We start from the raw sequence: 25,216 nt of genomic DNA on the forward strand, positions 1-25,216 counted from the left end.
TATTTTGTACTAATGTTTCTTCTATTATGTATAAGAATTTAAGTCATACTGTTTGTGCTATAATAAAGAAAAATGTACTAAGAGAACTAGAACTAGTACATTTTTCTTTGTTTGTTGACCATATTCCTGTTATGGAATATTTTGTGGTGTTCATATCCTTGTTGACAACAGCAATTGTTTGCTTAATTTTGTGTGTTTTTTGTCTTTTTTTGGGTATTTTTATTTATTTCTTTATTTTTATTTTTTATTTTTTCTTCAACAGAAAAAGTTCTTAGCAATGGCGTATGTCCAAAGACTTACATCAAGTCATTCTAGAAGGCTTAAAAATAAAGGAAGACATGGGCGCGACAGTTATTTTCACGCCTCAAGTTAGTGGCAAAACCCAGCACGCGGGCGCACGACTTTGCCGCAAGGATCTAGAACTTCCGCTGGCCACTGCCGCGCCGGCCAATCAGAGCGAGCCTTGAGGTAGTGTGATGTGTCTTCCCAGACTTTCAGAGATTTTTTTTTTTTTTTTTTTTAGTATTTCTCCAAATATGGTCATTTTACTCATTCTGTGTTCTGGTTGGTCAGTCGACACGGGGTTGCCTTGTTCAGTTATTTGTCGCTCGATCGCCGCTGCGTGCGGTCGCTTCGTCGGCGCCTGAAGTAAAGTTACGAATAGAGAATTTCACGCCTGCTGATCGGCGCCGGGCCGAAGTGAACCTTTGTTTTGGGACGTTTTAATTAGAAATATGACCCCAGGCGTTGGCATCGGCCAATGGCGACCGCAGTAACCCTCACGCGGGATGTCTTCCGCGGGTGAACGTACCTTTGCTTTCAGTAGAACAAAGGGACTTCAATTTTTATTTTTTAATGGAGCGGCGCTATAGTGGTTTAGTGATACATCGCCTGGGCCTGTTATGTAAGTTGTGATCTATTTTTTGGAGAAGTAATAATGAAACAAGACTGCCTTAAAAAAAAACTCCTTTATCTTAAATACAACTTAATACAAACTTTCATCATATCCAATTTTGGCAATAAAACGGACTGAAAAACAAAATTTCAAAATCATCGTATATCAAAAAAACTTTTCAAGTGATTAAAAGTGTCTTGTTACTATTCTCGGTCGCTTAGCCGGGCCAGCCCAGACTTTAACAACATCCTCAGTCCAATTTTGCAGAAAGAACACACAGGACCTTAACTGAATTCTGAATTCTTAAGACACTATATAAATAAAAAAACAGGACATTAGGACAAATTGATTAACTACGGGTCATTTGTGTACAGCACAACACCACACAGTGCCACTAAATATACACCACACGAAATATGTTTGGCACAAAACCAAATCCACCAGGGTATTAATAAAAACCAGTAGAGATGCCTCAATACGAATATGAAGATTATATATGAACATTACGATACACTCCCCAACTAGGTTACAAACAAGCAAAAGAAAATATCATAAACGCAAAAATAAAAAGCAAAGAGTATCACAATAAAAGAGCCAACAAAAAATATAAATTTTCGATAGGAGATTCTGTAGAGATTCTTCATAGAGGACGTTCTAAAAAGTTAGCAAATGGACGGGGGCGTTTAAAATTATAGCTATAAACGATTTTAATTGTACCTTAAAATTAAAAAAAAAAGCTTCTAAAGGTACATGCTAATAAACTAAAACCATTTTTCTAACTGTTTTAAGTAACAAATGAGTTGTTTGGGAACATTTTTCCTGCTGACTAACTATGCAGCATTAGCTGTCACAGTTAAACAAATAACAGAACCACTAGGACTTAACTTACAGGAAATGGGTGAAGTACAGTTATATAATGTAGAATGGACTGTTGTGACCTATGTTAATTTAACCAACTTAGAAATAAATTATAAAAATGTAAAACATTATGCTAACATAACTGAGCAACTTTGCATGAATAATAATCATAGCATGACATATAAAATTTGTAAAAATAGTTTAGCTTATGGAAGCAATAAATAAAATTGATAAAATTAAAGGGTACCTATTATCAGAGATAGTAGGTACGAAATGGGAAACAAGAACCAAAAGAGGCTTAATCAGTTTTATAGGACAAATGATTTTTTCTTCTGCACACTTGACGAGGATGGAGCCTCTTACTGTCAAGACCATATTATAAAGAATTTAGAAAACGAGCAAAAGGAATTGCTACATTTAGCTAAGGAAAAAATTTTAATAGTTAAATCAACTTTAACATCTGTAAATAAAACACTGATTGAGAATACGATGAATGAGGCTATTTTACACAAAGAGATCTATGATATAGCTATATAATCAAATACATAATAAGTTAATTGAAATTATTTATTTATTTTACTTTCGTTTAAATATAGATGAGCATGCCAATAGATTGGAAACCTACTTGGGAATATTAACCAAATAATGAGAGATGTTATTAGAAGTAATAACATTAGCACAAAAAGTTATACAACAATCATTAATAATGTCCAGCACAAATAATAACTTACTCAAACGAATGCAACCAGAAATAAGCAAGGAATTGTAATTACCAATTACAATAAGTGTAAGCAACGGAATTTGGGTACTAAGGATAATAAATCGAGACGTTTTTATTATTAATAATTTGCTTAGTTGTGTCATTAAACTACCCCTAGTAAGTTTCATGAAATTGACAATATATAAGGTACTACCTTTACCTATACGAATGAGAACTTGTATAGACAAATTACTATATTTAACCTCAAATAAAGAATTTTTACTAGTTGAAAATATCAAACAAAACTTTGTAAAGTTGGATAAGTTTGATGTACAGAATTGTAAAAAAATTAACTAACACCTGGTACATATGTAAACAAGAGTACCCTATTTTTAATGTATTCGATCATAAGGATTTTGAGATGCGAATAATGCAACTTAACACGCAGAATACCAGAAACCTATATAAAAAAAAACAATAACACCGTTACAGGTGTTGTGAACAGTCTGTTAGGTGTAATCTATACTATAATATTATAAAGAGTTTGTTTGTTTGAACGCGCTGATCTGAGTAACCACTGGTCCTATTTGAAAAATTCTTTCAGTGTTGGATAGTACATTTATCGAGGAAGGCTGTGCTATATTATATTATCAGTAACATTAGGGATCCTTACTAAAAGTCCAATTTATAATCAAATGCGTTGGAGGGGGTTAGATACAAAATGCAGTACACGTACGAAGTGTGTGTGGACAATGCTGCAGACGCTAGAAGTTTATTTCCTACTGCCTATTAACATTGTTGCCACGCACTAGATGCCTTATCATTCTTAATTTTCCCATAAAAGTAAAAAAACACCCGTGTGATATTAACAACGAAGCAATCAGTACCATCATAAGAGTTCAATTAGTATTTAAAAACCCTTTATCACTTTAAATCGCAAACCTAAACTATTGTTTTTTTTTCCTCTCTCTGTGTTTAATTTGTTTTTTATTGCCCTTTTTTTCAAGTATATATATTTTACAGACTTGAAACTTCACAGTAATGTTCCTTATGTTACGCAGGATGACATTTTCCGACAATTAGATCCCATGGGTGGTTAAAACCAGGCAACAGTGGGTACTTTGTCTGCATGAGAACAGGATTTTGCATTGTTCATGCCTTCTGCGTCTCCATGGCAACGGGCATCGCGTGGCAGTGGCGTACCGACAAGGAGGGGCATGTATAATGAATGAGCGGCGCAAGAATGATCTGCCTGTAGACTGCCGTAGCGAAGTACGGGTTCATCAGTTGTACGTTGCGTGGACGAGTCGGGAAAACATCGGTGCTATTCATTTTCTCTCCGGTACATTATACAGCATTGTAATAAATTTTCACTGAATTTTTTTTTATTTACCATTACTGTAAATGGGAGATGTGGCTTAATTTTTTTCCATTAGTATAGCCGTGCGAAGCCGAGTCGGGCAGCTAGTAATTAATAAATTAAAAAAAAAAATTGTGTAACACTGGAAACGTGAGGCCTATGATTCAGATCAGCCATGGCTCCACGCAGAAAATTGTAAACAAACGGTCTGTTAGTACAGACAGATGGCAAGCGTGATTTCAGGACAAATAAGATGGCTCTATAGTTTACTTGGTCGGGGCAATCTGAGGACCCGCAGCGACGCAGCACGAAAACAAAATGTTCTGGAGGCTCTTGTGCAATCAGGTGGAAGGTTCTGTGTGGGGCTGTGTAAACGAAAGTTCGCAGAATGAGCAATCGGCCCGAGATACGCAAGTTGGTTCAGACACGTCATTGGGTCCTGGTCAACAGGGGGTCTTACTGAAAATTGTGAAATCAAAAATAATTGGTGATGCGAAGGCGAAAATCTTAGTAAGAGGAAAGACCAATACTTGGGAAGGAGTTAAAGCCATTTTAGAGGAAAATTACACTGTGCATAGGACTATAGATTATTACGTGTGTGGGCTTTTCAATGCACGGCAAGGTAATGTCGAGTCTGTTGCAAACTGGGGTAGTAGAGTGGACACTATGGTCCCAGATCTAAAGGAGGCCGCATTACGATTATGTGCAGAAACACAGGAGCAAGGTGCGCTTGCTCTGGTTCACTATTTGGCGCGCGCATGCTTTGCACAAGGGTTGGATAACGATCGTGTAGAAACGGTCTCGAGGAGTAAGAGTTTTCAAATCAACACGCTAGGAATGGCGGTAGAAGCTGCGTTAGAAGAAATTAATAATTATAACTTATAGTACTTATTAACAAATTGTTGAAATTATGTACAGAATTTTCGGATGTTTTTCATTTACCGGGCCATAAACTTTCATGCTCCAACGCAGAGCACAGTATACCAGTCAATAGAGACGTAGCACCTATGAACGTGCGACCGCACAGACTTCCCGAGACTCACGTGGAGGAAGTGAGACGGCAGGAAATGCAGACGATCGACGACGGTGTCATTGAACCCAGCGATAGCCCGTGGAACGCGCCCATCCTAGTTATGTTCCTACTGTCTCTTGGATTGTATATACTATTATTACTGTTGTATTTTTATTATTTACATACTGTTGTTGAAAACTTAAATGTTACAAATATTTAAAGGGAAATAACTGTGGTTGTGATGCTACTTATGTTTCAAGCCAATCACTGTAAATACAATGGAAAGTAATAATAGACCCGCATCTTGAACAAGTAGAGGGGAGTCGCAAGAGACACAAGAATTAGAATCACTCAGTTAATCAGAGGGACAAAAGTTAAAATTAGGATTGGTAGTTTTAGGATGTTCATTATTGATAGACCCCCAATATCTTTTCTTATGCTTGATTAGCTTTAGAGATGTAATTAATCATCGCAAAGTCATTTAATCTCGTTTTCATCCCCTTAAAGATTGAATTTCAAAAAAAAAATTATACATTCCCTAATTTTATATTTATGTTGTTCATTCTTAGTTTCTTACTTATAGATCTAGTAGAATCGAAAGTATGAATTTTATTTTCTTAAAACCAAACATCCCATTTTACACCCATTAGGGGCGGAATCTCACAAATTGGTTTAAAAGTAATGTAATGTTTATTATTTAGAATATTCTTACCACATATTTTACTTTTGAATTTGTTAGTTTCGGAGATATGATTTTTTTTTAATAAATAAAACTTACCTCCTTTTCACCCTCCTTAAATGACGAGATTTCTATGATTGGAAAACAATACAATATGTAACTCTACATACAATATGTTCAGACATAGTTTCTCATCGCTAGTTATAATAGATACAGAAGTATTCAATTTTTTCAAACCATGCTTATCCCTTTTACACCACTTCAGGGTTGGATTTCACAGAATGGTTAAAATTCTTTTGGTTTTTTTTTTTAAGGTTTTTGTTGTTGATAGCCAATATCTTTCCTTATTCTCAAAGATAAACTTAATTTCTCAAAACACATTTACCCCTTTTTCACACCCTTCAAGGTTGAATTTCAAAAAATTTATATATATATAATTCATAACTTTAAATTCATGCTGTTAAGTCTTATTTTCTTACCTTTAAATAGACTAGATTTATCTCTTTTACACTTCTTAAGGGTGGAATCTTTCATAATGATAAAAAACATTTGTTATTTATTATTTTGATTATTATTTCCAAATATTTTTAAGTCTTTTTTAGTTTCAGGGATACGATTTTTTAAAATAAGTAAAACCTCATTTTTCACCCTTTAAAGGTGAAAAAAAAAAAACTGTTATCTATATTCAAGTTGTTCATTCTTAGTTTCTTTCCCATAGTTCTAATACATATGGAAGTATGCATTTTTAATTTTAAACCATACTTACCCATTTTACATCCCTTAGAGGTTGAATTTTGCAAAATGGTAAAATGGTTCTTTAGATGTGTTTATTAATGGTACCCAATGTCTTTCCTTATGCTTGATTAGCTTCAGAGATATAATAAATTATCTTAAAACCATATATACCCCTTTTTTCATTTTCTTAGGAGTAGAATTCTTAAATTATACATAGCATAGTGTTAAGTTAGCCAATTACTTTACTCATAAAAAAATCATTAAAATCAGTTCAGTAGTTTTCAAGTGATCCAGAAGAAACAGACAAATAAATAAAAAAAATTTAAAACTATATTCTTTGAGTTATAAATAATGTTAACAGCCATTTCCAATAGTTTTTACATCATTCCATCCTATGTACAGACCTTTTACCTCAAACAGTTTTATTATTAGTATAGATATGTAGTTTTTGTAATTTTTTTATTACCAAAGTTAATCATTTCAACTAAAAAATATATCAGAATATTACAACTGCTTCAATTTTATCTTGCGTAGAGTAATTTAAAGATTCACAATATCTTATCTAATGCATTTGGTTCAATTTTTATTCATTGATGAATACAATAAAGTAAACCTGACTCATTTTAATTACTTAAGGTGTAAACAAACTAGGTTTTTGCACGTCAAATCTTATTATATTACAAAGTATTGAAGTTTGTTTAGTTGTTTAGCAGCTTTCAAAATTATTTTTCAACTTATGTTTGAAACTTTTCAAAATATGTTTTTTGAAACAAAAATGGTCTGAGTCACAGAAGTGTATTAATTACGCATGGTAACTCGGGAAATGTGAAAATAAATGCCAGAGTGAAAAGAAATTGAGTTTAATGTGCTTAGTTTACATTGTTGTTTAACTAATATATACACCCTTTGTTTCCAAAATTTAAGTTTTTTCAACAATTGTCTGCATTGAAATGGAAAAATAAATATGATGACGGACATGGAGTTAATGAACTTTCAGGAGACGGAATGCTGTGACGTAGGCTACTTGAAGTTAACGTTTTAACCTCGCTATCGCCATATTGTGCCGCCCAAAACTTTGCGGAGATGGTGTTTGATAATGTATGATGATGGTTAGTACGTATGAATTAGAATCTCTGTTGTTTAATGCAGTCACTTTCATAGATAGTCATTTTAAAATGTTTCCACAATGTAAACACTACACTCCAGTCAATGTTTTGGGCGTCTAACCAATATGGCGCAACAATTGGCTGAAGAAAAAAAAACTGCTTCACGCAATTACCACGTAATCATGCAGATGCGGAGTGTTGTAAATCGCTCGGTTGAAAAGCCGACCGAGTGCTAGTTGCTATGCACAAGATGGCCGCTCAAGCCAGCTCAACAGTGTCGCGCCCATGTAGAAGTCAGTAACATCTTGAAAAGAATAAGTCCTTGGGTGATCTCTTCAAAAACTAAGTCCAAACCGCAGGCGAAAATTACTAAGTCCTCTGGCGTTACGAAAATAATCAAAGTCCCACTGGCCAGAAAATATCACTAAAATGAATTTTTTCATGAATTATTTGAAGTCCAACTTCTGCAGGGGATATTCTATCACCAAATTAACTTTCCTCAGAAATATGGCTAAGTTCCCGATATTCTTCGTGAAACTTCTATCACCCAAGTAACAATACTTAAACGTGGAAATACCAAGGTCTTCATGGCATCATGGCGGTGGGGTGACGACCTTGGGCGAGGCAGCGGCATCAACTTCTTCCACTCGGAGGACGACTGCGCCTGAGTAACTGACAGGCGGGCTTATACACCCAAATCGCGCCGATTGCTGCGAGGAAGAAGTTTCTCTAAACATCCCGAACAGGCAGTGTCACTGGCGGCTTGTTGACACTAGGAACACTTTTTATGCAGAAAAGCATTTTTTATACAGGCAGCAACACTGGTAGCCTAAATATCAGGGGCAATACTTGGTCATATCGGGGAGTATCAACAATAGCTTAGTTACAGTCGTTAGAACAAACACTTTAATGTTACAGAAAAAAACAAAAATAGGGAAAGAAGAAAATGTTGCGCCATTAGGCGCAGCAAGATGAAAACTAACTATTTTGCTCGAAATGACTTATGATTTGTTATTATACCCATAGCTGAAAATGTCTTTTAGCACCCCCATCCCCCATCCCCCTTGAATTTTTTTCTGTATCCGCCACTGAAGCCTAGTTTAACGTTTTGTCGATGGTATATTGTTACAGTTTTGTGGAAGCGTGGTGGAAGAATTGAGCCAATTGAGGTGTTTCGAAAACCAAATGACAATCTGTGTGTAAAATTTAGATGCAATTTATACAGTGATATTTGAAATATAATTCTATAATTTTATTAGCCTCAAGCTTACCCCGACCAAAAATTAACAACAGTAACAGAAATACAACAGGAAACAAGATTTTCTGTTGTATTCTATGTGGGAATCGGCCACTTTCTGTTGGTTTCTGTTGTATTGTCAGTGTATTTCAGTGGTGACTGTTGGTTTCTGTTGTAAGGCATTCTATTAGTTCTTGTTTTTCAGTGGGTTAGTTGTATTCTGTTGAATTTTGTTGGTTTCTGGTGTAAAGCAGTCTGTTGGTTCTGTTGTTGTCTAGTTTTTCATTGTTTTCTGTTGTGTTTTTTGGTTTCTGTGTAAGTCACTCTATTGGGATACATTGTATTCTAGTTTTTACTTTTTTTGTTGGTTGACGTTGGTTTAGATTGTAAGGCATTCTACTGATTACTACTGTTTCTGCAGTTTACAAATTTTTTTCTGTTGTAAGGCATTGTTTTATGATGAGTTATGTTCTAGTGTTTTCGATGGTATAAAGTCTTTTTTTATAAGTCATACTGTTGGTTTATAGTGTTTTAGATTTTATTGATTTTGTTTTTGTTTGTGTCTGTTGTAAACCTCACTGTTGTTTTCTAATGTTTACCATTGAATTCTGTTAGTTTTGTTTGTTGGTTCTGTTGTGATTTTCTTTTTTTTGGTTTTGAGGTTTTCTAATAGTTTCCATTTAATTCTGTAGTTGCTGTGTATTAGTGATTTACATTAGGTACACTCTGTTTTTTTAGTGTTTTCCATTGTATTCAGTTAGTTTTGTTGTTTCTTGTTTATGTTTTACAGAAATTTTTTTTATTTTAGTTTTGTTTATTATTAGGTAATGTAGAAATTGTTAAGATAAGTTAGACACAATAATATAATACAATGTAACCCCAGAAACTTCAACATAACCCAAAAGCAAGTCGTACGATAGAAAATATTAAAAAAAGTTAATCCAGTATTTAAAATTTCAATGGTTTTTTGAAATAGAACGTACAAAATATAACAGTTTAAAATAGAAGTCAATAAAACAAACATGAAACAACCGAAACCCTTACAACAAAAACAACAGAAACCAACAAAAACAAAAACAATTGTAAACTATAGAAAACAAGACTCCAATTAAATGCCTTAAAAATAAATAAACAGTAAAAGAAGACACTAATAACAAGATAATACAATGAAAAACATTAGAAATGTAAATAATGCCTTGCACAGAAACAAACAAAAACCAACAGAATACATTACAAAACACGGAAAAAAAAAATTTACAAAATAATCCAACAAAACACAATGGAAGTCAGTAAATTGCAACTGAAAAGAATAGAATGTGTTGCGATAGAAACAAAAAAAACATAGAAAAGAAAACAAAGTAACTAAAATAAAACATGAAACAACATTACCTACTTCTTACAACAGAAACCAATAAAATACAACATAAAACAACATATCCCCATAAGTAACAAAAAAAACCAACAGAATACAAAAAATAGAAAAAACAGAAACAATAGAATTTCTTGCAACAGAAAATCTCATAAACCAACAGAATATAATGGAAAACACTAGGAAAAAACAGACCCCAAAACAGTGCCTTGCCACTGAAACCAACAGAATATTGAGGGCGTACCGGTGTTACGTTTTGAACTAGTTGTGGTAATAGTGGGCGCCACCACATGAGTGGGCACGTGGACCCAACTAGAGACTCTCGTTCAGGGCGTTACGTGGCCAGTGTGAGGCGAGATATTAGCCCTCCTGATCTCGAATCCACCTGTTCCTAAACCGAGCCCGCTCTCAGCGTCGGGCACGCTTCTACCTAACCGAAAACAAAAACAATTTAGATTATTTAAATTAACAGAGCTACTTATCGGTAAGACAACGGTGATGTCCTCGGGGTGTCTGCAGAGACGTCCGCTCTCGGCCGGCTGTAGAGGGAGACTAGGGCGAGACAAGGCTCGCGGCAGGAAACATGGCGTCCTTCGCGCCGAACACAATTACCGTTAACATCCTTGCGACTGCGTGCCCCGGATTATTATAGAGAATAACATGAACTCTTTATAAAATTAACATACACACATCCACAACCAGACTGTCTGTAGTAATTAATTGTGCATGAAATTAGTTTAAATAAAGTTATAAATTGGTTCCGCCGTCGCCCGCTTGGGAACGTCTTGGGCCGTGCTTGCACTTACTTTATTACAAAAAATATTATATTAAGAAAACTAACGACACTAACTAGGCTGATCCATCGTGACATTGTTTAGGGGTGAAAAGAAAAGGTTAACAATAATAATTTAAATACTGTACATATAGGGGTGCGGCGCACTGGCTCTACAGCGCCCTCTTGCGGTAGTTCGTGGCGCGCAATTCAAATACACGACTATTTACGTCACGGTACAAATGCCGGGCAGGATAGGTGTGGGAAGGAAATGGAGGATGATCAGGCTCATGGGGCGAAGCCCCGGCTGACGTTAATATAATGGTAAACATTACAAAACAACACAATGCTTTATAACAGAAACCAACAGTAACAAAGAAAATGCAATGAAAAATAATAAAAAAAACAACAGACTGAATAAGTGCTTTCCAACAGAATCCAACAGACCACAATAGAAGTCACTAAATAACAACTGAACACAACAAAAATTTACGCAACAGAAACCACAAAAACTCAAAAAATGATATTCTAAAATAAAACAGAAAACAATAGAACTCCTTACAACAGAAACCAATAAAATACAACAGAATACAATTGAAAATACTTGAAAACAGCAGACCCCAAGAGAGTGAATTACAACAAAAAACAACAGAATACCTAAAAAAACACTAGAAAACAACAGAATGCTTTACAATCAAAACCAACAATACAATGAAACTCAATAGAAAACAACCGACAGAACACAATGTAAGGCACTAATTAAATATTAAAAGAATATAATACTTTACAGTGGAAACCAAAAAAACACAATATAATACAATGGAAGTCACTAAAATTCAACAGGAAATGCTAGAAAACAAAAGATGCCAAAAGTGACTTACAACTAAAACTAACAGAATACAATTAAAAAAAACTAGAAAAAAAAACAGACCCCAAAAGTGCCTTGCATTAGAAAACCACAAAAAAAATTTGAATACAATGAAGTACAACTTAAAATAATAGAATAATACCTTGCAACAGAAACCACCAAAAACCAACAGAAAAATACAGATAATAAAATATTTTTTTTTACAACAGAAACTAATAAAATCCATCAAGATACAATGGAAAACACTAAAACCCATTAGAAGCTAGAATACTGTTTCACAAAAGAACAAAAGAAAACAAAAATACTCACACTTTCTGTTCAAAATTAGTTCACAACAGAATCCAATCAAAACCAATGAATTCAGTGTGCTTTGACAACAAAAGAACAACAGAATACACTGATATTTTTTTCATTTGTGAGCCAGAAACCACTTAAACGCAATAGTCATTGTGTTTCCAACAGAAACCAAAATAATCCAATAAAATACACTTAAATCATATATGTCACACAACAGGAAAGACTGTGATTCTTGTTGGGTTTTGTTGGTTTCTTTTGTAAATTTTTGGTATGTACTTGCTTAGGTTAAATTGTAAAACCATGTTTTCAATTAATATGGAGCTCTTTATTTGTAGTAATTAAATATGTTACAGATTAATGAGATATAAACTTACTAAAATGTCCAAGCATTTTGTATGAATATTTGTGGAATAAATAGAAAGGGTCATAATATCGATAATTGACTAGTCACATAATTAGTTTATTAATAAAATATATTATTCTATAGGAAGAGTTTTAAAGTGAGTGCAAGAATAAAAAAATGTTGGGCTATAAAAGTTCTGGTTTGTTTCAAACTAATGATAAAGAAAATAAAGATAGCCACACCAACAAGTGTATATGTTTATATAAAACTTTTATCACTTTTTTTTATATAAAACTTTTATCCTGAAAAGTAAAGTATTTAGATATGAATTAGGATATTAACTTATTTAATTGATAACAATCATACACAAGTATATGTGAAAATATTTCATGATTAAAATAATATGTGTGACATTTCTTTGTTGGAAACAGACAGAAGTTCACTTTCATAATTATATATTTTATCTTGCTTAAATGTTTGAGGTTATTTATAGTATTATTTTCGTAGTCAAACATCAGCTGACTAAATGTACGGCCATTTTGCTGTTTGCTAAACTTCTGTTAAGAAGTTAAATGACTGAAATTGGAAATTTAAAGTTAACTAATAGGTATCTATCTTAAACTTGAGCAAATATATAGTGAGATGGAATTCGTTATTAAACTATGCTTAAGTGTTGTTAAGCTCTGCTTAAAATCTTAAATGGTGGTGGTGAAATAGGCTCTGAAGCTGGAACAAAGAAGCATTTGGATAGTGTTTAATTGAACAAAGTTCTATAACCACATTAAAACTGGTTGCTGTCATAAATAAAAAAATAATGGTAATGAAATCATTTTTTGTTTCATTTATTTTCTGTCATTTTAGTTGTTTGAATCCCAGTGAAATTAGGGAACCACCTTAGGTGTTTTATTTGTCAATTTTTAAAGAAATATTCATGCAAATATTTGAAGTAGTGGTCTCATTCAAGATGAGAGTACACATGAGCAAGGCTGAAATGTTTTGTTGCATTGTTTACATTGTTCTTTGGTTATTATTTCTTATCTCAATTTCATATTTTTCCCCAGAACCTGCGAGAGAGCCTTCTTCTCAAGATGCCCTTCAAACTGCTACCACGACCCTTCTTTCCATGCAAAGAGTAAAGGATGCATCTTTGTAAGTATTTTGGCATTAATGTGTACGGTTATAGCGTGTAAGTGTTTTTGATATTGCAACCAAACCTAGTTCTTCTTTGATGTTTCAACTAGCGTCTTCCAGAATAGACCAGCGCCCAGCTTCAGTAGTGCACCATCCACACACAATGGCATCCGAAGCGAGTCTCCAAATTCCATGCCGTTAAATTACTGCGACAGTTTGAGGCGGCGGAAAACCCACCACTGTGATGTTGTAGGTTGCCAGAAAGTATACACGAAAAGTTCTCACCTCAAGGCCCACAAGCGAACTCATACAGGTAATATGTTTGTGTATGCATGGCAATATTTTACACATAATTTATTAAGTGTTACTTCAAAACATGTGTGTTACGATGTCCTATGACGGGGATAGCCGGTTTAGAATCATATATTTTTAAGGCTAGTTAAAAATATAAATGTATAGGTCTGTTTTTTCTGAAAATTACGTTTTTTTACTGTAATAGAAATAGCATAGATATAAAAGAGGTAGTATTTTATACACTATTATAATATTGTTAACCCTAATTAATATGACTAGCAAAATAAGTTTTAAATATTTTTACAAAAGAAACATTTAAATAGCATATTATGTCAGGAGTAATTTCAGTTTGCTGTTTTTAAATTAAATAGCTATAAATATAATTACCTTTTGAGATGTTATGTATTTTGCTTTTGAGTTGGGCGACTTAATTTAGATTGGTATATGATCTAACAATATGTAATTATATTTACCCACACAACATATTGTCGTAACATATTTATTATGTCATGCAGACATCTACTACACTCTCTATCACTTTAGAGGGATGTCACAAAATGTTTATTTAGTACTTTGGCCTTCTTGATTTCGATGATCTGTGGTTTCTCGATCACTCTAGGGAAATGTTGTAGCCATGCAACTGGGACCTCTATAGTAAACATAATGAGCACATATGCAATTCTCAAGTACTCTTGAGCATTTCTGGCAAAGTGTGCAAGTGCACCATCATGTTGCAGCAATGCACCATGATCCATATTGAGGCAAACATCATCCAGTTGATCATTGTCATAACTTTGTCTGAGCATGTTACATACCTACATGCTGAGCAATGAAAATTCGGTGACTTTACATTTTACATTTGTTTATAGAATATTTCTTACCTGATACTGTTTCAACAAAATAGTTTTTTTTTTCCTTCACAAAAGTTTTGTTTCAGTTTAGTGTGACAAAATTTAACTGAATCAATTTGCATTTGCGGTGCCCAGCTTGATTGGATTATGCCTCCTCTATTGGAGCAACCCACGATGAGAAAACAATAACATCAACTTGTCAACCTGCAAAACAATGCTACCAGAAAAAGCCGTAGAAATTGGAGTCTAAATGGTTTGGTCAAGCGAACCTGTCTGGGGTTTGTAGACATTAACACATTTTGGCCACAAAAATTGACTACTGCGCAAACCCATCAGTGCTCTACCTCTTATTTACCATAGACTAAGACACTGGATTCATTCCGGAGGCCCAAGGTTTATCTCAGCCTAGCTTTGCCATTTCAATTTTCCACAGTTTTCTACAATTATCTCGGGTAAAGGCTAGTATGGTTTAAAGTATACACCATGTGTAATTCCTATTCCAATATCTCTAATGTATGTGCTTGTGTTTTTTTCGTATGTCGTGACCTTGCTGTTAAAAAGATTTAGCATAAAGGTTCCTCGGTGGCTGTTACTAATGAGTCACACTTATGTGTTGAGGTTTGTGCGTTCTAGTCCAACAACTCGACATCACTCACAGTAATTTGCAATGAGTCAGTTTTTTATTGGTTTGGAGTCCCAAATGAGCTTGAAGGTCCAGTCGCCTGAAGCCTCCATGCATAGCCATGTGATGTAAAACCATACAAAACAGATATACAAAGTACATACAAGGTTTAAAATTATTATAATTTAAAAAAAAATGTTAATTCATAATAATATGTAATAAAACAGTAATTACATTTTGTCATGGAATGTGAATATGTTCAATAGTTGGAGTCAAATGTAATGTTACAAGCATACTGGAACAGTGTTGCTATGCAGGCAAGGTGCATGCTGGCCGGTCGGCTGCTGTTTCCCCCCTAGTGGGGCACGGACCGTTGATGCAGCGCATACCTTTTGGGATTAGCGATTCAACCTCGCTACCACCTCCACCCTATCCTCTCCCTCGGCGCTTTGTCATTGACCCTTTGGTCCCTCTGGAGTGTTTTACAAGCTTCTAGACTGCAGTCATTGCAAAAGAGTAGAGAAGAATGAAGGTGTAGAAGACATCTGACATATGACTACCAGGATAAATGGGACCATGCCAGCCTAAAAGTGGCACAGCAACAGACCCTGACCTAGGGCCCATTATATGCTGGTTAGAGAAGGATACAGGATGTCCATCATGACATGAGATAGCCAGTGACCGTTGGGCTGTGAAAGTTTATTGGGCACAATGGGAGTCCTTAAGAATGTTGGATGGTTATTGAGTAGGGCATGGGAGAATCCAAATGGAATAGTGGTTACCATGCAGCTTCTCCTCCCAACAAGCCTAGTGCCATATATGTGTTGAAAGAAATGCATGATGGATCTTCGGGTGATCATCTTGGAGTAAATAAAACTAGCCAAGATTCGTCGGTGCTACTACTGGTTGAGGTGTAGAGGCTTGGTGTAAACAGTGTGACACCTGTTCAGTTAATAAGGAGCACAGTATTATAGTCATGGGAAAATGAGGCCCCACAATTTTGGAGCCCATTTGAGAGGGTAGCCATTGACATTGTTGGACCATATCCCAAGACTAAGGATGGTAACTGTTATATCCTGGTGGCTATTGCTTATTTCAGTAAGTAGCCAGAGGCTTATGTTCTTCCTAAACAGGAAGCCACTACTGTGGTGGATGCACTTGTCAACAACCTCATCTGCAGATTCGGGGTACTGATGGAGCTGCACTCTGACCAAAGTCACAATTTTGAATCTTCTATATTCCAGCAGTGTTATATCTTTATTATATGACGTTGTAGTCACTGTTACAAAATACATCAATATGACACCATCTTACATCATGCACTTTCTAACTGTCATGGGTGCCAACTACCACACCCATAACACCTCCCCCTTTTTCATCACCTCAGGTTTCCTTATACATGTTACATGTTACCCTTCATACATTTGTTTCACTTTGACCCTCCTACCACTCCTGGTCACGTAATGGTCTTTGCTTCTGCTGTCTGGCAAGTCCCTACCGTTGTTTATTCCTGGATCATCACTTGTTACCCTCTCACTGTCATTATTAAATCCCTTAAAACCTTCTATGTCTGTATCAGTACTTCTTCTTCCACCCTGCACTGTAGGACTTGTTTGACCTCCTTCATCAATTTCTTGGTATGGCACCCAATCTATCTGTCTGTTTCCTCTGAACCGTGAAGGGCGCAAATGACACGTGTTTCTTCGGACCACTCTGCCACTCCTGTCTTTCCTGATGAGGTATGACCGTGGTTCACGGCTTCGTGAGATAACTACAGCTGGCTCCCAGACACTGTCACTTTCTATCTTCGTGACTACCCGCTCGCCTTCCTGAAATTTGACGTCTTTCTTCTGAGCTGACCTGTTGTAGTACTGCTTGAACTTAGCCTGCCTGGCTTGCAAGGCTTCATAGATCCCCTCTTGAACAACTGGTTGCAACATGGCTGTGGTTATGGGCATGGTGGTTCTAACACATCTACTGAATAAGATTTGTGCTGGAGATGCCTGCAGCCCAGTGATAGGGGTGTTATTATACTCACGCAGGAGGTCCCTGTGGTCAGTACCTTCTGATTTGCTCTTGCGTAGGATCTGTTTACTGATTCCCACAGCTTTTTCTGCCATCCCATTGCTTCGATGGTAGTGTGGACTACAAGTAGTTAGTGTGATGCCATATTTTTTGTAATACTGCTGGCACTCATAAGATTTGAAGGGTACATTATCTGAAATGAGGACTCTGGGAAACCCATGAACATTAAAGACATCTTGCATTGCATTTATGGTGCATGCAGAAGATTTTGCAGCCAATGGTCGAATATCAATCCAGTGGGAATAGTAATCAATCAGTATCAGGAAAGCCTTCCCGGCTACTTCAAGGATATCTGTACCGACTTGGAAATATGGCAGTTTAGGAACTTCATGTGGTATAAGAGGTTCCCTGCACTTAGCCCTCTTAAATTTTTCACATATCCCGCACCTTGACACATGTTCCTCTATATCTTTCGCCATTCGGGGCCAATAGAATAATTGCCGTGCTCTAGCCTTAGTTTTCTCAACTGCCGAATGCCCTTCATGCACCAGGTGCAGGACATATTGCCGCAATGTATGGGGTACCACAATTTTGTGTCCAAGGAATATTATTCCATCTTCTATGTGTAGGTTATCTTGAACCTTGTAGTATTCACCATATTTCCCTAGCATCTTACTGGTATGGGGCCAGCCCTCCTGGTGCATTTTGGCCACCTTACAAAGGATGGAATCCTGCTTAGTTTCTCTTTGAAACATCACTTTCCTACTGTCACTCATTGGTAAATGTGCACTCAACGAATGTACCACCTCCAACATTTCAGGATCATGTTCAGTCTCCAGGAGTGGCATTCTCGACATTGTATCAGCCAAGTGCAGATCTTTTCCCGGTACATAGTACACCTTCAGTGAGTACTTAAGGAGTTTGAGCCTGAGGCGCTGTAGTCTAGGGGAACCTATCTTCCCTATGTTTTTGTTCATAACTGCCACCAATGGCTTGTGGTCTGTTTGAACATTTACCGTCCGACCATAAACAAAGTCATGAAACTTTGTTGCTGCAAAGTATATGGCTAGAAGTTCCTTTTCTGATTGAGAGTAGTTCTTTTCACTGTCTGATAGGCTTCTTGAAGCAGTTGTGACAAGCTGAAGGTTACCGGAACTGGATTGTTGCAACAAACAGCACCCTAGCCCATACTGTGATGCATCACACTGTAAGGTGATTTCTTTCTCTGGGTCAAATAATGCAAGGACAGGTGCATCAGCGACTTTCTGCTTCAGCTCATCAAATACTTTCTGATGTAAGGGTAGCCACTGCCAATCGACTCCCCCTTTCAGTAGTTCGTATAGGGGTGCTGTAAGTGTTGCCATTTGCGGTAAGAAACTACGAACGTAATTGAACATCCCCAGTATTTGTTGCAATTCCTTTTTGTTTGAGGGTGTTCTTAAATTAATTAGTGTCCTCGCTCTCTCTGGATCTACTTTCATACCTGCTGCAGAGAAAACATGGCCAATGTACTTAACTTCCATAGCTTTGTACTGAAGTTTATCCACATTAAATTTTATATTTCGAGCCCTAGCCCTTTCCACCACTCGTTGAACAGCTTCATCATGTTCTACCTCGGTGTTTCCCATACAGAGTAGATCATCAAAGTATATTACTGTGTTAGGTATGTCTGCAAAATTACTTTCAACCAGATGTTGAAAAAGTTCTGGTGCACTGGCTATTCCATAAGGTAGTCGCAGATATCGGTAGATCCCAAATGGGCTGGAAAAGCAACATTTCAGTGATGCCTCCTCCCCTAATTCAATTTGATGAAAACCTTCCCTTAGATCAAATACGGAGAAGTATTTTTTCCCTGCCAGCTGCTCACTGATGTCACTGAGTTTGGGAACCATGTGATAATGTCGTTTGATTTGTTTATTTAGGTCCGTTGGATCAAGGCACACTCTAAGCTTACCATTGGGTTTTTCAGTGACAACTAGGTTGCTTACCCATGCCCTGGCATCAACCTCATCAACCTTTTGAATAACCCCCTTTGTCTCTAGTCTATCAAGTTCAGCTTTGAGTGCCCCTCTCAAGGCCTGAGGTACTCGTCTAGGAGGGCAACATACAGGATCAGCTCCTACTTTAGTAATGATTTTACCTTCTTGAGGAAAGCAACCCAGGCCATGAAACACATCTTCATTTTGTCGCACAAAACTGTCTTTCGCCGTCCTGTTGTCAACAGAGTGCACCCGCTGCACTAAGTTCAGTTGTATGCATCCTGGTAACCCGAGCAATGGCACAACATCCAAGTCCACTACCATAAAGTCTATATAAGCTTCAGCTCTCGTAGCTTGGCAGTTCAAGGTTACTTTACCCACAGGTGTGATAACACCATCCAAAGTCTTTAATTTCACGTTCGTAGGCTCAACCCTAAACTGCTTGTCCACTTTTTTAAAAACCTGAAGTGGAAGTACACTAACCTGTGCGCCGGTGTCTAGCTTCACCATCATTTTTACGCCTTCAATGCTTACTTTTTCTTGCCACTCATTGGGGTAGGAAGCACTACTGCTGTCTCTGTGGCTTTTTATGCGACCCCTAATATCAACAGGACATACACTGACACTATCACAATAAAGACTCTCTTGCGAGCTGGATAATTCAATTCGCTCCACAACTTGTACCTTACGAACTCTACATGACCTTGCAAAGTGATTCAGGACTCCGCATTTAGCACATTTCTTTCCATATGCTGGGCATGCTTTGGGTCCGTGCACTGACTGGCATCGCCTGCACTGAAATTCTCCCTTTGTTTCCCCATCTTTCACCAGCCTCTGACGCTGTTCACTTGAGCTTTTACTAACCGCACTAATTAAAACAGTGTCAGACTCACTATCACCATTCTTGCTGTGTATTAGATGTGCTTGTTGCTTGCTCTGCTCACACGCTCTGCAATGTGCTGCCGCTTTTTCCAATGTGAGGTTATCAACTCGTAGTAAAGCTTCTTGGACGGCCTTGTCTAGTACACCATGAACTATACGATCCCGCAGCATCTTGTTTTCCGCACTCTCACCGGTGGTGTTATTATAATTACAGTTCTTCACGAGATGTCGTAGGGCAGTGAAAAAATGCTCAAAGCTTTCCCCTTCTTCTTGGCACCTCTGAGCAAACACATATCGTTCAAAGACCTCATTGATCCTGGGTCGGACGTACCTTTCTATGGCCTGCTTCCACTTAACATAACTTTTCTTATCCTCTTCCACCATGTCAACAGTTTGCAAAATGCGAGAGGAATCACTGCCCATGATGTTTCGCAAAAGTGAAATTTTAACCTTGTCTGGGGCATTGTCTTGTCCAGTACTCACAAGGTAGTCTTCAAATTCTGACTCCCAAAACTTCCAGTCCGCGTATGCATTTTTGCTATGTAAGTCCAAATCAGGTGGCAACTTAACTCCGCCACCCACGGCCATTGTTTACATACAAATATTTTACTTAGCACCTACTTTCACTGTGGTTACTGGCCCGGTCTTGTTACTTAGTATAATCATTTAAGGTAAACACAAAATCCTGTCGACTGCGCCATGTTATATCTTTATTATATGACGTTGTAGTCACTGTTACAAAATACATCAATATGACACCATCTTACATCATGCACTTTCTAACTGTCATGGGTGCCAACTACCACACCCATAACAAGCAGGTGTGTCGGTTTCTGGGGATAAAGGAAACCAGGACCATATCCTTGTTTACCCAATCTGATAGCATGGTGGAAAGGTTTAACAGGACCCTAGAAGAGCACCTTGCCAATGTTGTGGCTGAACATCAACAAGATGGGGATCAACACATCCAAGTATTCCTGATGGCTTATAGGGCTGCCATTCATGGATGAGTGTATGACACTTATACGTTATCCAGCTTATAAAAACCTTCCATTAGCGATTACGAGGATGAAGACGAGGTTACACTTGAAGGTTAACTCAACTGTATGTCAGGAAGGTGATTTGGTGTGGCTGTAAAACCCATAATAAAAGAAAGAGCAGGTGCCCTAAGGTTCAAGCGGCATGGGAAGGCTCATATGAAGTGTTGAAATGGATAAATTATGTGATCTACTGCATCCAGAGAAGAAAGATGGGATGAATAAATGTGGTACCCTCTTGTATCGCATAATCGTCGCACGCGCATAATCGTTGCACCCATATTTTAGGGTGTCAAAATTAAACCTCTTGCGTAAACTTTGCATGATGTTTTTGGTCCCGCTATTAGATGCGGAGCGCTTTTTGTAGGTATCTTTTCCGTATAAAACTATGTATTTTAAAGTATAAATCTAATATTTATTCAGAAATTACTGCTTACCTATTTAAATAACGGAAATACGAAATTGATGTGCAAATTTTCTTTTAAAGACTTTTTAAACGTTATAATCTTAATCTGTACGTCTGAGTCACAGCGGTGTACCGCTTATACAAATGTAGCTAGTGCTAGTTGGCAACATTCATGTTTGTTTATGTTGATTCCCGTATAGAGCGCACACACGTAGTCGAACATCAATATCACGCCGATTGCATGCAACGCGTGCTCTCTGTCGAGTGCTGAGTTAGCTACATTTGTTGGCCCGCACTCTTTCGTGGTAAGTGTGTACTACGACAATAGTTATGTGTTTCGACTCACATTCGTGTCACAGTTTTGGTTTTTCTATTTGAAGTTGAGGAAAGGTTTTTGTTGCATGACTTATTAATTTAAATTGTTCGACGTGCTCTTGTATACTCCACTTTTAAATAAATGTACTTTCCATGAATGGGTTTGGTTTTTATGAATAACTTTACCTAACAGAAATTTTTTTTCTCTCATAATCATTGCACCCCTACTTTTCAAACTTGATTTTAGTATAAAATTTGCGACGATTATGCGAAAAAAAAACAGTACATTTGGACTGATTGAGGGATATGTCTAAAGAGATGGGTTACCAGTTAAGGGACAAAAAGGTTGAAGGAGATGGCAGTGTTACAAGCATTCTGGAGCAGTGTTGCTATGTGCCTGCTGGCTGGGCGGCAGAGCGTTGGTCCCCGGGTGTGGCATGGTCCATTAATGCAGCTCATTCCTTTTCAGATTAGCGATCCAGCCTCGCTACCCTCTCCACCCCTCCCCTTAGTCTCAGCTCTTTGTCATTGATCCTTTGGTCCCTCTGGAGTGTTTTGCAAGCTCCCAGAGGCATGTTATGCAAGCTCCCAGAGGCTGCCTTATGGTGTGGTATAACTAGGATGCTATAATCCTAGGAGCTTCAGGCATCAAGTCGGCCCTGATGACGTGACATGTCAAAGGGGTATGAGACCATTCCAGAAGGGGCTGAGGGGTATAAATATGGTAATGCCAGCCTCTAAAGCAGTTAAGTGAAGAGGGTGAGTGACCCCTTGGCGAGCGATAACCGGACAACAAGTGACAGGCTTCGTATGCGGAGACTTGTGTATCAGGGACTGTCTCGTGGTGCAGACGAGTGAGTAGTAAGAGACAGTGTATTGGGACAGAGGCGCGAGGTAAGAAGCAAGCAGTAGGGAGAGCCACTATTGAGTCGAGCTGCGGTTGGGACAGTGAACTGAACGAATGAGTAAATAATTTGTGGATAGACATGTTTTAGTTTAATTAATAATCTAAAAATTAGTAATAATTAAAACTGTATTTAATTATTTGGGCTAATCTTTCCAAATCTGTCTTCCCACTGATAAAAATAAGCATAATGGGCACACGAAGGAACTAAATTCATGTTCATCAAGTAACTAAAATAAGTTCCATATATTTTATTTTTAAAAGGAAGATGCGATACATGTGTTTATAACTTTTTTTCTTAATTGAATAATCTTATTTGTTTGCGTGGGTATTTTTAGTTGGACACAGCATTTATTACATTGCATGCTCAGTATTATACATTTTGTGTTTATTTCCAGGGGAGAAGCCATACCATTGCACGTGGGAAGGTTGCACTTGGAAGTTTGCCAGGTCAGACGAATTGACCCGTCACTTCCGCAAACACACTGGCCAGAAGCCATTTCGTTGTCAAATGTGTCAGCGCTCGTTTTCTCGCTCCGATCATCTCTCTCTTCATATGAAGAGGCACTGAAGTTCCGGTTTTGTTAATATTTGTCGGTAAATTCCATTGCACGAAATGCAAAATGTGCCTTATTTGTATTTTATGCCTAGAATATATTCTGTCTCATATGGTTTAGTTTTTACCGTACTTATATGTAATTGGGTCTGCAATTTAATTTTGACAGCTGAATATTTGGTTATAAAAATATAAATAAAAATGTATCTGCAAATCATTTTATACTCTAATATTTGAGAAACAATTTAATTTATAGTTTTAAATGAAATGACTTTTTGAAATAACTGCTTATTGCTTTGTATAGATCTGTCAAAAGCCAGCACATATGTTAGAGACAGAGAATATTTTAGGCAAAATTGCAACTGTGCAATAAGCACTAAGCCAGTTCTGTAGTAGGAGTAAGAATATCATGTATCTGTGAGTCTTCCTTGTCCTTACCGTTGTTTATTGGTGTTAAATAACTACGGTACTTGCTGTGATAGACATAATCAGGTTATTTTTTATACAACTGTACCTGGTGCATTAATATTTCAGGAGAACACAATTTAAAGTGTTTTTTTTTTAACAAATAGGCCTAATCATACCAAAAAATACAAATCAATCTTAACTTGAATGAAAATCCTATCATTAAATCGCCGGGACTGTGTCAGCTCATGTTGTCTTTCATTGAGCTCATGTTGTCTTTCATTGAGAGTGCAGAAGCTTCTGCTAGTATATTTCCCTAAGGTTTACACCTATTGTTAGTCATTAAGAGTTACAATTTTTAAGAATGGCCAGTATTTTGAGATTTACATAAGAAAACGCATGGAATGCCACGAGTGAAAATTAGTTTACTATTTCTCACCAATCACTTTGGTTGTTCATTGATTTTATGCAGAGTACACACTGAAGTATTTCAGATGCACTTTCAATAATTTCATGATTGATTGTAAAATTATTGAATATTCATTTTAATTGGTAAATTACAATGTAGTAAATTTTATACTTTACTCAAAGTTTTAAAAATTATTTACTGTAATATGTTTAGTTTTACTAAAATTGGGAGGAATGAAGTTGTTCTATGTACTAATCAGTGTTTGCAGATCACATAATAAATGTTCTTCACATTAAAAAGCATTTATGCACCATCTCTATAACTTTGACGAGTAAGAGTTGGTTCATAGTTAAATTAATTTGCTATGCAGTTTTGAATTTTAAATTATACCTTCCCTAACGACCTTGCCCACATATTAGTTAAAACAGATGGCATAATACTATTTTTTTTTTAATTAATTGAAAATATGTAAGTTATTCGGGTGGATTTTACAGTTTGTCTCAGTCCTTATGGCCAAACATTGGGAATCAATTGTACAGTTCAAAAGCAACAAATAATGCATTTTAATAACTTTTTGAAAAGTCCGTATTTCAGGAGATATTTAACTTTTCACTACCTCATTGTATAAAAATGCTAATAATTTCAGATCTACTTAAGCTAAAACAATTATGATTACACCATTTGAAAGAGCATAAGATTTACCATGAGAGAATCACATTTTAAATTTTCTGAGTCACTTAAAAAATTGGCCTTTGTCAATTCGAACATTTCAAAAAAAGAAATTGTGAAATATTTTGTACCCTTATTGGGTTTATTATTTTTTTAAATACCTTCAACTAAACAAATTACACAAACTTTTTCATCTAATGGACTTCTCATTATTATACCAAGATATGAAAATAACTTTGCAGTAGGATTACAAAATCTTAGAAAATTCAGTTCAAAATGAAAATTTTTTAGGAAGGGAAGTGAATGAATTACAACTCGTTAGTAATCCAAATTAAACAAAGACTTATTTTCATTTCACAAAAACTAAATAAGAATGGTGCACATTAAAAAATTAAAAGTTTATTTTTTTATTTTTTTAAAATCATTACTTCTGTGAAGAAAAAGAAACATAAAAATTAAGTTTTCTGTTGTCCGAGGAGCTAATCTCCGAAAGAAGGGAA

General features: G+C 36.4%; 1 protein-coding gene across 1 annotated transcript in view; it reads left to right on the top strand.

The window, feature by feature from the left end:
• The window catches only part of LOC134529593 (Krueppel-like factor 3), a 125,908-nt gene extending 101,079 nt beyond the window's left edge, over positions 1 to 24,829 (top strand). The window contains exons 4-6 of the mRNA XM_063363845.1: positions 13,293 to 13,380; positions 13,473 to 13,675; positions 23,076 to 24,829. Coding sequence (XP_063219915.1) covers positions 13,293 to 13,380; positions 13,473 to 13,675; positions 23,076 to 23,248 — 464 coding nt within the window. The 3' untranslated portion in view covers positions 23,249 to 24,829. The remainder of the gene's footprint in view (positions 1 to 13,292; positions 13,381 to 13,472; positions 13,676 to 23,075) is intronic.
• Positions 24,830 to 25,216: the final 387 nt, after the last annotated feature.

The sequence above is a fragment of the Bacillus rossius genome, chromosome 2, assembly GCF_032445375.1.
Source record: "Bacillus rossius redtenbacheri isolate Brsri chromosome 2, Brsri_v3, whole genome shotgun sequence".
In the NCBI taxonomy this organism is placed as follows: domain Eukaryota; kingdom Metazoa; phylum Arthropoda; class Insecta; order Phasmatodea; family Bacillidae; genus Bacillus; species Bacillus rossius.